We start from the raw sequence: 16,822 nt of genomic DNA, 5'->3' as shown, positions 1-16,822 counted from the left end.
ACCAACAACAACAACTTCAGCTTGCATTGGAGAGACTGTAACCCTGAAGTGTGAATATAATACAACAGACACAATGCCTGCTTTGCTGTGGTACAGGCAAACTAAGCATTTACCTCCAGAATATATATTAGTAAGACACAATCTTGGAAATGGAAGTAATTCCAAAGACTTCCCCTACAAGCGATTTCAGTCCCTGCTGGATTCTGCAGCAAGAAGAACTACACTGACTGTCCAGAACCTTCATCTGTCTGACTCTTCTGTGTACTTATGTGCTTTGAGGCCCACTGTGAAAGCAGGATATTGAGTTTTCTAACATAAACCTGAACTTCACAGCCCACATATTACAGTTTGTTGCCACTCTCATTGTCTGTATACACTAAAAAATAAAGGTTCCAAAAGGTTTTCTTTTCTTCGCAGTGATGCCATTGAAGAACCATTTTTGGTTTCCCAAAGAACCTTTCACTGAACAGTTCTTAAAAGAAGCATGTTTTCCTTTGAGCGAAGACATTTTTAATAATCTGATGAACCTTTTTTTTTTTTTACTGTAAAGTACCTTTTGTGCAATGGAAAGTTTACATGAATGTTTAAGGTTCTTAAAGGGTTGGTTCGGGATTTTTGACATCGGACCTCATTTTTAAGTCAGCCTGGTTGTTATTCATCAGTGGAGACATTTTTTTGTAAAAATTATCCAGTCCTTATATTTGGATAGTTAGCCGATGCTAGGCTAGCGCGAGTCAATGGTATATTAGCCAGCCATTAAAAACCGTTTTACCCACTCCACAGTGCACCAAACGCAAATCAATTATAACACTAGACTATCGATGTATATGTCCGTTGAGAGAATAATGTTAGAAATCAAACTTACCTTTCATCTCAATGATCCCAAAGGAACTAGTTTCTCAGCAGCTGCGGAATTTTACTTTGCTCCGGTTAGTAATGCGGCAAAAAGTAAACACAGAACAGAAGCGCACTGTAATCAGTGTACCAGCGGCAGGTAAATACACTTGCGTCATGTGTGTACCGGCTCACTCGGTTGCCTAGGTAATCAAAATCACTCCGCTGCTGCTGTAGACAAGGCTTATGATTACAGGGAACAAATTATAACTAATGCAATGTGATGAAAGGTAAGTTTGATTTCTAACATTATTCTCTCAACGGACATATACATCGATAGTCTAGTGTTATAATTGATTTGCGTTTGGTGCACTGTGGAGTGGGTAAAACGTTTTTTAATGGCTGGCTAACATATACCATTGACTCGCGCTAGCCTAGCATCGGCTAACTATCCAAATATAAGGACTGGATCATTTAAAAAAAAAAATGTCTCAACTGATGAATAACAACCAGGCTGACTTAAAAATGAGGTCCGATGTCAAAAATCCCGAACCACCCCTTTAATGAGACCATCAATGCCAAAAAAGAACCTTCATTTTCAAGAGTGTATGATAAAACACTGCTGATATATATATATATATATATATATATATATATATATATATATATATATATATATACAGTAACATATATAACAGTAGCCTATTTATAAAATGATATATACACTTTTTATACTTAAAACAATGGATCATACAATAACAAATAGTACATACAATATATAATTTTATATAAATTTTTATTTTTTTATTATTAAATCAACAGAATATCTTAAGATAATATGTATAATAAATCTTAAAATGTTCTGAATCAGCATAATTACACAAATGTTCCCTGGGGGAAAATGATGAACATAAAATAGACTTTTCCACAGATTAAAACTTCTGTCTTCTGTCCTACCAATGTGATATAACCTAAAATGTCAGACAGAGGCCAATAACGCAACACCAATTTGAAATCTTTCATCGTCTGATTGTGATGTTTTGTTTTGCTATATGGACAGCACTTATTAAAAGTTATTGAGCTGGTAAACATACATCAGCATTAATTTACATAATGCCCTATTTTAAATGAATTGCCCTAACACCTGTGAAGAGATGACTTTAACTCCTGTGAGGACTATATGATGCAAACTCTGAATCACCAGTGCTACATTTCTGTATAATCATTATTTTCCCAACTTGTAATAATGAATTAAATGAGCTCATTGTTTCTGCCATAAATTAATACATTGTTAGCTAACTGCGTGATTTGTATGTACTTTGACACAATAACCTCTGATAACAGATCACTCTAGACACATGCATTTTCTGTAAAGCTGCTTTGAAACTATATGTATTGTGAAAAGCGCTATACAAAATTAATATGAATTGAATTTAACATTTACCACTGGAGATGACAAGAACATCAATTTAAGAGTTTGTAACAGCCCTATCTAGAGTCTAGCATCTGGTGACACCTGCCAGTGACATCACTGCACTGTGATTGGTTGTTGACAGCACTGACTGGGAGCTTCAGTTGTCTGAAGGATTCTGTTATGGCAGTTCTGCAAAGCTCAGTGAGGAAACCATCGTTTAAAACAATGTCTTTCTGTTTGTTAATAGTTTTAATGGCATTTATTGGTAAGATTTCTGTTCTATATCTACATGCATTTACTTTCTTTACACATTAGCAGTGCATATTTGATGCTAACTTTAGTGGCTTTGCAACATTGACATGAATGAACTGAATTAAATCAATAGTGATTTAAATTGAGCTGAATAATGATACTATTGCCTTCTGTAGAGCTGCTTTATCTGAATTGAAGTAATACAAATTTTGCAATGCTGTTATTTTCCTGTTTATTTCTGTAAAGCTGCTTTGAAACTATCTAAAGAGTTTTACAAATAAATGTGACTTTATTTTCTTTCAAATGCTAATTCAACATGCTTCCCATGCAGGTGACAGTATACAAGACACAATTAATCCAACATCTCCGGCTGTCCATACAAAGGTCAAAGAAAAAGTGACTATTTCTTGTGAATACCATTACACCGTGTCAATGAATAATCTACAGTGGTATCGACAACACCTCCACAACACCCCACCGGAATTCCTGATTCTAATCATGGAGTCGGGACAAATGCAGAACGCTACACCTCCTCATCCTCGGCTGACAGCCTCAGTTGATAAAGCAAACAAGATAGTGAATCTGGAAATCTTCCCTGCAGATGTGGCGGATTCTGCAATGTATTACTGTGCACTGCAGCCCACAGTGGCAGGAAACACCATGAACTCCATACAAAAACCTGCTCAAAGCTCAAAGGTTTAGATGTTAGAAACCATGAGACCAGAGAGTCTGCACACACACCACAAGAGGGCAGCACTTTTCATGATTCTCAGCAACATAAGCATTTGCATAAAGCTGAAAGTTGTACTATCAACCACTTGAGACTACACAGAAACAAATCAACACCTCAAGAGATTGTGAAGAGAAGCACACAACTGATCAGTACATTCAGGATGAGGAGATCGCTAGTTCTAATTCTCATTGCTACATCAGGTATTTGAAAGCCTGTAAAATGTATATGAATTTTTAACATTAATGTATCATTTCAAAGCTTAATAAATCAGAATTTATCACAAAGCTTTCACATAACAATTTTTAATTCCTTTCCAGTTGCTCTTGGTGATCACATTGGACCAGATGAAGCTGTTATTATTAAAAATGTCAATACAATAAAATGTCAATAATAAAATAAAATAAAATAAAAATGTTCACCTTAAATTTCTAAAGTTTGTTCTGTTAATAATTTAGGGGCTGTCTTCAAAAGCTGGACCCCCAACTCCTAAAACATGTGTGTTTGGGGTCAGAAGGAGGGGCTTTAGTGTTCTGACACCATCTAGGCCATCCTGAGGATGTGGTTTTGAAATAGATTAGCTACAAACTGAGCTGTCAGTCAGAGCATCGGCCTGAACAATGTTACTCTGTTTACTTAGCTTGCTATCTACATTCAGAGGTGAGTAGCTCAATATTTGATTATATTTAATAACTTCCATTTTGCAACCACAAACTTTTCAGATTTTTCATTATGAGATCTTTATAATCCCTGCATGTACAATAAATCCTCCAGAGGTCAGGTTCACAAAGATCAGCCAAAATACAAGACCATAATGAACCTTACAAATACTAATTTCTCTTTTTCAGCTGGCAGTTGTGAAGATGTCATCACTCCTGTCCAAACTGAGGTTTATAGGGAGAGTGGGGATAAAGTCACGTTGTCTTGCAACTAATCTTCAGCCCTTTCTTTGTACTGGTATCGTCAATATCCAAGGTCAAGTCCACATTTCCTTCTTCTGATCCTGCAAAACAGCGGGGAGTCTGAAATCATGCAGTCTGGCATGTCAGTGAAATTAAATGAAAAGAAAACCTCTATGGATCTGGAGATCTCCTCTGTGAAAGTATCCGACTCTGCAGTGTACTTCTGTGCGTTGAAGCCCACAGTGAGAGGAAACCCGTCAGCGCCGTACAAAAACCTGAATCTGGCTTGACAAAGTGTTTTTAAGAACTGAAAAATATACTAATACTATACAAACACTGAATCCTCTTGATTTAAAATTTTTACCACATCTGTTCTGAATCACACTAGTATGTGGGGAACATTTTACAATAAGGTTCCATTTGTTAACTTTAGTTAATCACATTTTTTAACAAACTTCTAAAGCATTTATTAATCTTAGTTAATGTTTCAGCATTTACCAATACATTATTAAAATCAAAAGTTGAATCTGTTAATATTATTTAATGGACCTGAGCTAACATGAACTAACAATGAACAGTTGTATTTAATTAACGTTAAAAAAGATTAATAAATTAACAAATGTATTGCAAATGTTTTTTCTTTTTCTTTTCTTTTTTTAGTTACTGCTAAACTAACTAACTAACATTAACTGCATGTTAACTATAATGAGAGCTTATTGTAAAGTGTTACCATTGTTTTTAATCTATTCAATATTTAGTGGTGAAATTGGGTAGACCGAAGTGAATTAATTGCCAGTATTGTATTTGATTAAAATGATGTAAAGAGAATCATTACCGAAGACCATTTGTTTGTGTATTTTTTTAAGAGAGGTCCAAATGTATTGACTTTAAACTAGGGGTGCAACGATACCCTTATGTCACGATTCAATACATATCACGATACTGAACTCACTATACGACATTATTACGATACTCCAAGACATTTGATAAAAGGTAAACAAAATAATTACTGTTGATTAAAATGCTAAATTTTATATTACATTGTGGGTGTAAATGAATAGGCTTTGACTTGGTGCAGCTCCCAGTGCCATAACGGATAATAGTGACACCAAAATAAAAATATTCATGATTCTGAAGCTGAAAATACAGAATTATTTTAGACAAATATGCTTGCATTCTGTCACTGATTAGATATTTTTGTTGCAGAGTCGCACCTCTGGCAACCTTTGTAATTTACAGTTCGGTAGGCGGACAATTATGGACAGTGATTCCGGTAAGAGAATCAAGGACAGGGGAAGTATCTTCATAAACTTCTCTTTAATAACTTGTCAGGCAGTAAGTGACTATCACGTTGTGTTGTGGTCTGTAAATATATAAATACAGGAATATAATATGAATACAATGTAACTGTACACAAATTACCTCACCAAGTATCTACAAACGACTAAACAGTCATCATAATTGAATACTCAACTGTCAGATAACAATAAACATTAAATTATCCGATAAACTCCAATATACAGCATAAAGCAGCATATAATGACAACAGCAGGTGTCTGATCATATGATTAGCGGCTATCCGCGATCGCGCCGCGATCGTCGTTTGCATATCTCAATCGCCATTTGCTAAACATCTGACAAATATAACAAATACAAAGCGTTGACTAAACAATGTTCAAATAACTACTCACATTTGTTGCATGAACGCACAACATTGAACAATATCAGGAAGCACGGCTGGACCTGGCTATTGCATCAGTCTGCTGGAAGGAAGTAACAACTCTTAAATCAGTCCGTCATGAACCACTGCATATTTTCCGTTCCGGGACGGACTTTCTGACATAGCCGCCCCCAATTATCAGTCAGGATAATTGTATTCCTTAAGAAAGGCCGTCAGAAGGGTCTGTATCATTATCCCTCATTGGAGGGAGTGGAATCAGCTTCACGACAGGGCGTGTGTACATCTTGCCTTTGACTTGAACTTTGGCTGTCCGAATCCTCCCGTCAGCCCCGGCATAGGTTTCTGTCACGGTACCCACAGGCCAGAGTGCTCGTGGGAGTTGATGGTCGATTAGGAGTACCACTTGTCCCACTGCAATTTCTTTACCATCTGATCTCCATTTCTGTCTACCCTGTAGTTCTGGTAAGTAACAACGAATGAAAGCAGTCCAGAACTGATCGGCCAATACTTGACTGTGTCTCCACCTGCGTTTACCCAAGAGTTCGTCTGAGTCATAAAGGACTTGTGGCAATGAAGCATCATGACGTCCCATGAGTAACAGGTTCGGAGTAACAGGATCCAGGTCTGCAATGTCCGATGAGACATAGCCAAGGGGCTTGGAATTGAGTATGCCCTCAACTTCCACTAGCAATGTTTGTAGTACAGATTCGGGCACGGATTGTTCCCGTAGAATGACTCGCAAGGCAGTCTTAATTGATTTCACCTCCCGCTCCCATGTTCCGCCAAAGTGGGGGGCACTTGGTGGGTTATAGCGAAACTGCATCTGCTGTTTAGCCAGTTGTTCCTGCAGCTCAGGAGCCATTCGACGAAAGGAGTCCTTTAACTCATGATCGCCTCCAGTAAAGTTAGTGCCATTGTCACATAGAATCTCGAAAGGCTTTCCTCTACGGGCTATAAATCGTCGTAAAGAAAGGAGGAAGGCGTCTGTGTCCAGGTGTTCAAGGAGGTCGAGATGTAAACATCTGGTTGTCAAGCACTTATATAAGATTCCCCATCTCTTTTCCTGGCGCCGGCCTATTTTCACCCGAAAAGGCCCAAAGCAGTCTACGCCAGTGGAGTAAAATGGTGGCTTGAACAGACGTAGCCTACATGGTGGAAGGTCGGCCATCTGTGGATTCTGTGGCTTGGCGCGCCAAAACTGGCAATTTTGACAGGAATGCTGGTGTTTGCGCACAGCTTCACGGCCTCTAAGCACCCAGTATCTACGACGTAGCTCTGCTAGCACTCGCTCTGCACCTGGATGATGGAGTTGCTGATCTATGTCTTGGATGAGTAGCTTTGTGACCTGATGTTGAGGATCTAGGACGATCGGGTGAATGATATCAGAAGGCAGGGTTTCAACACGACGAAGTCGTCCACCCACTCTGATTAGACCAGTATTTTCGTCGTACTCTGGGGCGAGAGAACCCAATCGGCTGTCTGTCGGGATAGGCTTTCCAGCTTTCAAAGCTCTGAATTCCTCCGGGAATGAATCAAACTGTGACTGTGCTAGGAGGAGCTTTTCAGCCTGTATATACATTGAGGCTTCAAAGGCGGTGATGTTGGCCGCCCCATTACAGGACTCAACAGTAGCTTGAACTAGCTCGTTCCAGGTTTTGAATTGACTGAGGTCTGAAGGCACTGGACTGGGAGTGACAGTGACTGCTCCAACAAAGGATGCTTTTCTCATCTCGCTCAGGTCAGGTGCTGACTCCGTACTGGGTGTCAACGGCCACATATCCTGTGGTTCGGTCAGGAAGGATGGCCCAGATCTCCATTGGTGAGGACCTGCTATTTCGGCCAAGGTAAGACCTCTAGTAATATGGTCAGCTGGGTTTCGAGCAGAGTCAACATACCTCCATCTGGAAACATCTGTCAAAGTCTGAATCTCTGCTACTCTAGACCCCACAAAGACCTTGTATCGGCAGGATTCTGATTTTAACCAATGCAGCACCGTAGTTGAATCAGCCCAATATGTGACGTGGTGTATGGGAATAGTCAGTTCAGTCTGTATCACTTTGGCCATCTGAGCTCCAGAAAGTGCAGCACACAACTCTAAGCGGGGCATAGATAGAGATTTACGAGGAGCCACTCTAGATCGAGCTAGTACAAAGGTGACATGGACTTTCTCACAGTCGTCTGTAATCCGAAGGTAGGCCACGGAACCATATATCCTCTCTGAGGCATCACAAAAGACATGGAGTTCCCGAACCGTGGAAGGAGTGTCAGCACCGCCAGACGCATAAGTTTGAGGGAAGTGTATTTTGGTGATACTGGAAAGCTCTGCAACCCACTTGGACCATATCTCACGCAGGTGTAGGGGTTCGATAGGGTCATCCCAGCTAAGGTTGTGTTTCCAGAGATCCTGGATAAGAGTCTTAGCCCTTGCGGTGAATGGGACTATAAAACCCAGGGGGTCGAATTGGCTTGCCAACGTCTTGTATAGATTCCTCATGGTGGGCTGGACAGGCTCTGCTATTCGATTCTTATACCCGAGGGTGTCATCAAGGCAATTCCATTGTAGGCCGAGAGTAGGTTTTTGCATGTCAGTGCTACTCTGAGACAACCAGCACTCGCTACTAGCTGATCTGGCTTCCGATGGGAGGTGTTTGAGAACTGATGGTATATTGCACGCCCATTGTCTGATCTCAAAGCCTCCCTTTAACAAGGACTGACGCAACCCATCTATGATGGCCCTGGCCTCACCTTGGTGGGGAGTACTGTGAAGACAGTTGTCGACGTAGAATGAGTTCTCCACAATGTCAGCTAAACCAGCCATGGTGTCTTGGTGTTCCTGGGCATGAAACTGAAGGGCATAAATGGCGCAACACGGACTGCAGGTCGTACCAAAGGGCAGCACCTGCCACTCGTAGATGTCTGGGTCAGCCTCCCTATCCATGTTCCTCCAGATGAATCGCAGCAACGACTTGTCACCAGGTAACAAACGTACTTGGTGGAACATGCCTTTTATGTCCCCACTCACTGCAACTGCATGCTGTCTGAACCGCAGTATGACACCTAACAAAGACGGTCCCAGTGTTGGTCCCGGAAGGAGTTGTTCATTCAAGCTTTGCCCATTGTACTGGAAGGAACAGTTGAAGACTATTCGGTCCTTCCCATTATGATGCACCATGTGGTGCGGAATGAACCACGACTCTGTGGACTGTTCTGCCTCCTCTGGTGTTATCTTGGAAATGTAGCCTTCAGATTCAAGCTTCCGAATTTCAGAGCAGTATGTTTGAGCTTGCTCAGGATTCTTGGCCAGTTTTCTCTCAGTGTTTCTGAGACTGGGGAGCCCAGCCTCCTTGCCTGCACAGAGCAAGGTGATAGGAGTACGCCTTAGTAGCGGAGTAGCATACCGCCGGACACCATTTACTTCTACTCTGACCGTAGAAGATTGCAGGAGGTTGTAGGAGTGTTGATCTTGCTTTGATCTTGTGATCAGCTTTTCATTGTATGGCAAGGTGTCAATTTGCCACAAGCGCTCCACATGTTGATACAGCTCATCACGTGCTGGGGCTGTCATTAGATGCAGGCATTGTTGCTGGCCTCTAGGGGGCTGAATCGGACACATTGGGCCTTGCAATACCCAACCAAGCTTGGTACATATGGCAACGGGGCCACCTTCAGCTCCTCTACGTACTGGCTGAATAGGAGTCAGGAGGTGTGGCATATCAGACCCTATGAGGAGTAAGGGTTTCACCTGGTCTACAGACTGTAAGGGTAGACCTTTCAGGTGGCGATATGCTTTCTGGAGTGCTGCCACTGGGTAATTATGTTCAGCAAGACTCAAGGCAGAGGCAGTAAAGGCATCACGAATGACATACCTTTCTGTGGGTTTTGTGATGGGGGAAACCTCCAAGGTTACTGTGGCCCCTTCAAGTTTGGTATGGCCTTGTTGGATTGTCTGAAGAGAAAGAACCTCTGGGGTTCCATTCAGCCTAAGCTGCTGAATTACTGGAGGAAGAATTATTGTTCTTTCTGAGCCGTCATCTAGAACAGCATGGGCTTCTATTGTTTGGCCACCACTGTGCAAGAGGACTTTGACAACCTTAAGCATAACTTTCTGTGAGCGGTTGGGTCTGTCAAGATAGATTTGTGTGGATGGCAAACTCACCATAAGCACTGCTCTGGAAGTATCTTTGACAGAATCATGTAGGACAGTGAGGTGCAGTTCTTTGCAGACTTTACAGGGCCGCTTGAGATTGCAGGAGTCCACTGGATGATTTCGACCACATTTCCAACAACGTTTACCCTCTGTGATCCAGGTGACAATCTGGGTGGTGGTCAACCTCTTGAATTTATCACAGGAGTTAAGAAAGTGATCTTGGTTGTCGCAATGAGGACAGTAAGGCTTTGGCTTGGAAATGGCTTTAGTCTGGGCCAGTTCAGAGGGCTTGGCAACTTTCTCGGATGTCAGAAGTACAGGTGTTGAGCGCTCTCGATGATATGGAGTTCCTTTACTCCTCACAGATGACTTTGTTGTGTCAAACTGAAACATGGCAGCAGCTCGGCTTGAGATGCGCTTCGCTTGTGACTTCGTTTGTAACCAAGTCGCTAAGTCAGGAAGAGTGTAGGTTCGATCTGTACCAGTTTGAAGGATACCACGGCTCAAACAGTATTCTACAAAGCTGTCTCGGTAAGCGGGTGGCATCTTTCCCAAAAGTCGGTCCACATGAGAACCACACATCAGCTCATATCCGTACTGTCCCTCCAGCGTTCTCAGCATGCCCACTAGGGATTGCACAGATAAGGCAAATGAATCAAAGGCATTGGTATCACCCATTCTGAGCGGTGGAATACTCATAATAGCACCTAATTCTGATTGCACAAGCTGTCTGGGCTGACCATACTTCTCTTGCAAAGCTTGCAAGGCTGCTGTGTATGGTTGTGGGTGGTGCATATATGCCTTAGCCAACTGCTGAGCACTAGCAAACTTAAGGTGGCTCAGTAACACTTGGTATTTGTACTGCTCGCTGATGTGAGTATGGTGACTTAATAAATTGTCTAAGGCCAATTTCAACAAAGCAAAATCACTTTCTGTGCCACTCTCAAACACTGGTAGTGTGGGCCGAGGGATACCATAGGCTGCTGCCATGAGAAGCTCTGTTCCGGGTTGAGGTAAGTAACCAGTTTGGGGAACAGTAGGATGTGGATGAGGCTGAGGGCCGATGGGTGTGTTAGATGAGACTGTCACTCGCTGCTGAGAGGCAGGAAAAATCCGATTCTGATTAATAGGTGGGGCTACCTGGCTTACCAACGGAGTATTCACATTTGAGGTTGATACAATGGTTGCAACAGGAAGTACAGGCTGCGATATCAGAACACTATCTGTGTGTGGTGTCACAAATCGGGTGGCTGCTGCTTGCATGTGGTTGCATTGAGGTAGTGGCATTGAGACTGGGCTGAGCTGTTGTGGGACAGGTGACATGTTTTCCCCAGAATATGCGATGGGTGGTCTCCCTTGGAATTGAGTGACTACACATGAAGACAACTGTGCTGTGAGAGCTGGAACTTGTGCAGGCATAGTCGCTTGTAGTGCCAAATGAGGTAGCTTGGGTGTAGACTGAACTGTGCGTATGTCCCTTAATGTGCTCTGTGCCTCTGGAACTGGCTGTGTGATCTGCATGGAAGATGGGGAGCAGGAAGACTGTTGCAATACAGGTGAGTGGGCTGAGCTGGCAGGATGGAACTGTGATGGTGGCCCAGTTGTGTCTGGTGATACTTGAGGCTCTGAATCCGTCAAACTTTTGTCTTGGCTGAGCAGGGAACTCACCAGCTTGGCCACTTCCAGATCTGCTTCTGCCTTTTTCAGCTTGCGTCGTCGTTCTAACTGGTTAGATAAGGCCTCCTTCGCCATGAGAGCCTCTTCCTGAGCACGTTGAGCCTCTTTAGCTTGGGTTTGTAGTCTCTGGTACTCTATTTCTGCCAGTGTGTCCTCCTCCATCTGTTGAAGTAGGTCGTTGTACTGCCGCTGTTTTATTTTCTCCTCCACTATGGCTGCCTGGCTGCTTGTGAGTGCAGATGTAGCTTTCACACCAGAGACAATAGAATGACAACTGGATCCGGAACGAGAACTGGCTTTACTATGGGACGTCTTCCTCGATTGGCTCTTATGTTGGCTGTGACAGCGAGAAGAAGCGGTTGGAGGAGGGTCCACAGGAGGTATATAGCCAACCTCATAGTCACCCAGATGAGAAGGCAGTTTACTCTGTCTCTTAGGTCTATCCACTGTCTCTGATGCATCGCTAGCTGCTGTGTCCATACTGTTTACTGTTGCCACATCCGGCTCGAAGGACCAATTTGTTGCAGAGTCGCACCTCTGGCAACCTTTGTAATTTACAGTTCGGTAGGCGGACAATTATGGACAGTGATTCCGGTAAGAGAATCAAGGACAGGGGAAGTATCTTCATAAACTTCTCTTTAATAACTTGTCAGGCAGTAAGTGACTATCACGTTGTGTTGTGGTCTGTAAATATATAAATACAGGAATATAATATGAATACAATGTAACTGTACACAAATTACCTCACCAAGTATCTACAAACGACTAAACAGTCATCATAATTGAATACTCAACTGTCAGATAACAATAAACATTAAATTATCCGATAAACTCCAATATACAGCATAAAGCAGCATATAATGACAACAGCAGGTGTCTGATCATATGATTAGCGGCTATCCGCGATCGCGCCGCGATCGTCGTTTGCATATCTCAATCGCCATTTGCTAAACATCTGACAAATATAACAAATACAAAGCGTTGACTAAACAATGTTCAAATAACTACTCACATTTGTTGCATGAACGCACAACATTGAACAATATCAGGAAGCACGGCTGGACCTGGCTATTGCATCAGTCTGCTGGAAGGAAGTAACAACTCTTAAATCAGTCCGTCATGAACCACTGCATATTTTCCGTTCCGGGACGGACTTTCTGACAATTTTAAAATAATGTAGGCCACTTTTTACTGGTAACATAGACATTTTGTATTTTCAAGACCCACAAATATTCCCCCATTGCATTATTATATATTGTATTCAACATTATATGTAGCAGTATAAAGTACTGACACTAGATTTAGATTTTCTTCTCACACAGTAATTTTTATTTTGGGTGAACTATCCACAATACATATTAGCGCTATCCATGATACATATTGTTGCATTTTTTTATTGTGATATTTTGTGACACGATTTATTGTTACAATTGAACTTAAAACGAATTGTTTCGCTGTTCATTTCTCTCTTTGTGCACAGCTAAGTAATAAATCTGACAATGATATTCAGATACATAAGCAGAGATTTTAATTTCACACAGCCCAGCACACATTTTAAAATATCTGATGAATAAAAATATTTTCTATGCCCTCAATGCAGGATTTATATTTACAAATGAGTAAAAAAAAATATGCATGTGCATTGTCGCTGCCTTTTTCCCCTTTCTACTTTTTTTTAACATTCCTTGCCCCAATTCTTGTTTGTTTACACTGAATATATCCAATATGTTGCAAGTTTTTGTAGTTACTGTATATACAGTGTGGTTTATTTTTAGTGCTTAGTCTGAAAATCTCCCTATTGATCTTTATATTCTGTTTTAACAATGGTGAATCTGGTTGTCATGATCAAAGAGCCTGTGCATCAGCTCCTGTCACAGATGAATGAGAACTCAACATTAGGATCATTTCAGTATCAATGCTTTTTTCCCTCCCAGTAGGTACAGTACATCATTGTGTCAAGAGGTGGAGCTCTCTGATTAGTTTGACTTGACTTTGCATGGCTTGTTTTCTGAATGGAATCACATCATTGTCACTCTTTGTAAGAGCAACAACCAACATGTGCCTCTCTGTCTTTGTAATTTTGGTTCTTCATATAGGTGAGTATTGATTAATTTCTCTGAATTAATTACTTCAATTATATAATAATTGTATTGATCAGAATTGCTTTTAACAGATATTTAAATGAATAAATATGCTTCTTATTTTACTGTGCAATTTTACATCTTGTTTGTTTCATTTTATTTCATTGTTTCTCACAGGGAACGTCCTGACAAACATGATAACGTCTCATGACTCACAAAAACAAGTTTTAGAAGGTGAAAGCGTAAAATTCACATGTAACTACAGTGGAGTACCTGATATTCTCCAGTGGTACATTGAATATCCCGGATCTACACCAAAGTTCCTCCTCTACATCTATGAAAGTGGCTTGATAAGTGAAACCATACCAGAGCGTTTAACGCCAAAAATTTATAAAAATACAAAACGTGTGGATCTGGAGATCTCCTCTGCTACAGTATCAGACTCTGCTCTGTATTACTGCGCTCTGAAGCCCACAGTGACAGGAAACACAACTACGCTGTACAAAAACTTAAAACAGAGAGAAATGTATTTAACAAGTGGAGCACTGTACTCCATATTTTAAACAAAATAGATAAACATATGTTTCTCTGAAAAAAACTCTCATTATTTTATATAACACAATTTCGTGTTTTGCATATACTAACCACTGTTAAATCAATTCAGGTGAATTTGTGCATTGCTGTGCTTTAATTTTTTAATTTTTTTATTGATTTTATTGTACAAAGTAAAATGTTGTAAAGCTGCATTTCCTAATCATATAAGTTTAGGTTGTCACTCTGCTGCTTCTTGTTCAAGAATAACTTATTTTTAGCACAGTTCTAGTTAGAACTGATATCCATCTCTGTCTATACTAGTGCTGTCTTTGAAGAGCAGAGAAGTCACCAAACCTGATTTGGGTTACAGATAAATTAGGACATGATGAGTTTTGGGTAACACCTGCAGGTGTCTGAAACTAAAATAGACATGTACGTTAACGCTATACATCCGCTATATTTCAAAAAGAGATAATTTGAGATAACGTGATTAGAAATGTACTTACATTGTTTTTAAGAAAAACATTCACTACTGTAAAAAATCTAAAAATATTGAATCTATATAATAGCAAACTTTTTTTGTCAAATTTTGGTTGATTAACAATGCTTCATTAACCTGTTTAAAAGGAATTAAGAAAGGAATTAGCTAATAATCGGATATATAGCATTATCTAAAGCATATAGTTATTACTACAATAAGGAATTTATTTATAAATGTTGGTTAAAAAACAGTGATGGTGTCTAATTTCACTGAAAAAAAAAAGCTCTATTTAAATGTCCTCTGTAGTTTTACTGTGATCTCAGAACAAAATAAATGAAAACCCAAAACAAGCACTATGTAAATCACAATGTTTGTGGTTTGACATTTTATATCAGTTTTATGTTTGTCTATTTATTTTTTATTTTATTTTTTTTGCAAAAGTGCTAAATTTACATTGTTCAACTCTCTACAGAACATTTTTAAGAAGAAAGTCTAACTGAATGTGATAAAAAAATAAAAAAATAAAAAACCTGTATACTTAAAAATTTTCAGCATTGGTTTCACAAAGTGATCACACCCAAATAAAAGCATGCATTCTTTTCTCATAGTTTCTTTCCCATTCATTTCTCCTGGCCAGTTTCATTTAAATATTGAACCCTCAGATGATGAGATGTGTGGGTGGAGCTTTCAGAGACATTCAAGAGAAATTGTCATTTCTCAATATTCATTCAGGTTTTACAGTGCAGTCATGATGTTCCTGTGCTCTCTGCTTCTGCTGACAGTAATACAGGGTATGTAAGAGACTGATTTAAATATAAATATATTTAGAACTATATAACTATAATGCACCTGTTAATGTCAAATATCTGATTTTGTGATTCACCAATTTTCCATGACTTTTGACAATTATCATTATTTTTGATGAATACGTTCTACACATTTTGCAGATGAATGTTTTGCACAGACAATAACACCACTGCAGGGCAGAACACAAGTTACTGAGGGGGAAATAGTCATTCTCTCATGCAAATATGATGTCAGTGTACAGAATATACTTTGGTATCGACAATATCCTGGATCAGGACTGGAATTTCTTCTCCTTGTCGTTGAGTCATCCAAGAAGACTGTAATATATGCAGATCCCCCAATTCCTAGACTGGATGGCAACATGAACATGGGAGATAAGAAAGTGGATCTGGAGATCTCCTCTGCTACAGTATCAGACTCTGCTCTGTATTACTGCGCTCTGCAGCCCACAGTGACAGAAAACACATCAACACTGTACAAAAACCTCCAACCACACTCCATATGCAATAAATGAATGGTGTTGAAATTAAATCACTTTCAAACAATTTCTATCTTCTGAAAGGGTTAGTTCACCCAAAAATGAAAATTCTGTCAGTAATTACTCACCCTCATGTTGTTCCAACCCCATAAGACCTTTGTTCATCTTCGGAACACAAATTAAGATATTTTTGATTAAATCTGAGAGCTGGATCACCCCTCCATAGGCTTCTAAGGGACTGAAACTTGCTGGCCCAGAAAAGTTATTAAAGAGATCATTAATATAGTCCAAGTGACTACAGTGGCTCAATCTTAAGTTTATAAAGCGACGAGAATACTTTTTGTGTATTGCAGTGTATTTGTGTAAAAAAACAAACAAAAATAACGACTTTATTCCACTATTCATTTCCTTCTCTCTGGGCCTCGAGTTATTTCACGTAGTGTTTTAACGCAGCGCGTCTGTGTTATACGCCACACGCATCTCACACATGACCAGCGTCGGCCAATAGTGAGCCTACTTGGTGACGTGCAACACAGACGCGCTGCGTTAAAACACTACGAGGCCCAGAGAGAAGGAAATGAATAGTGGAATAAAGTCGTTATTTTTGGGGGTTTTTGCGCACAAAAAGTATTCTCGTCGCTTTATAAACTTAAGATTGAGCCACTGTAGTCACTTGAACTATATTAACGATCTCACTTTAATAACTTTTCTGGGCCAGCAAGTTTCAGTCACTTAGAAGCCTATGGAGGAGTGAGATAGCTCTCAGATTTAACCAAAAATATCTTAATTTGTGTTCCGAAGATG

At 40.2% G+C, this 16,822-nt stretch overlaps 1 protein-coding gene and 3 long non-coding RNA genes across 6 annotated transcripts; 3 read left to right on the top strand and 1 right to left on the bottom strand.

The window, feature by feature from the left end:
* The first annotated feature begins 2,191 nt into the window (after positions 1 to 2,191).
* On the top strand, positions 2,192 to 3,598 carry LOC309500450. The gene is made up of 3 exons (XR_014206606.1): positions 2,192 to 2,513; positions 2,832 to 3,433; positions 3,551 to 3,598. It is a non-coding gene; the product is annotated as an uncharacterized lncRNA (long non-coding RNA).
* Positions 3,599 to 3,639: 41 nt separating this feature from the next.
* On the top strand, positions 3,640 to 4,971 carry LOC309500434. The gene is made up of 2 exons (XR_014206585.1): positions 3,640 to 3,890; positions 4,079 to 4,971. It is a non-coding gene; the product is annotated as an uncharacterized lncRNA (long non-coding RNA).
* A 132-nt stretch (positions 4,972 to 5,103) lies between these two features.
* Positions 5,104 to 12,807, bottom strand: LOC309500409 (uncharacterized protein). 3 transcript variants are annotated; one of them, XR_014206568.1, is made up of 2 exons: positions 5,824 to 12,807; positions 5,104 to 5,495 (listed from the first exon to the last, which is right to left on the bottom strand). XR_014206568.1 is itself a non-coding variant. In XM_082172041.1 (2 exons), the coding sequence occupies exon 2, from the start codon at positions 12,115 to 12,117 to the stop codon at positions 6,013 to 6,015; it is 6,105 nt and encodes a 2,034-aa protein (XP_082028167.1). In that variant the 5' UTR covers positions 12,118 to 12,321; positions 12,650 to 12,807; the 3' UTR covers positions 5,104 to 6,012. The 3 variants fall into 3 exon arrangements, 2 of the variants coding, with proteins under 2 accessions (XP_082028167.1, XP_082028168.1); XM_082172041.1 differs by having other exon boundaries at positions 5,104 to 12,321; positions 12,650 to 12,807; XM_082172042.1 differs by having other exon boundaries at positions 5,104 to 11,454; positions 12,650 to 12,807.
* On the top strand, positions 12,807 to 16,357 carry LOC309500435. Its single transcript, XR_014206586.1, has 3 exons — positions 12,807 to 13,733; positions 13,896 to 15,524; positions 15,681 to 16,357. It is a non-coding gene; the product is annotated as an uncharacterized lncRNA (long non-coding RNA).
* The last annotated feature ends 465 nt before the right edge of the window (positions 16,358 to 16,822 follow it).

This window comes from Leuciscus leuciscus, assembly GCF_965113295.1.
Source record: "Leuciscus leuciscus genome assembly, chromosome: 6".
Taxonomy (NCBI): Eukaryota; Metazoa; Chordata; class Actinopteri; order Cypriniformes; family Leuciscidae; genus Leuciscus; species Leuciscus leuciscus.
This window is presented reverse-complemented; position numbering and strand designations above follow the sequence as displayed.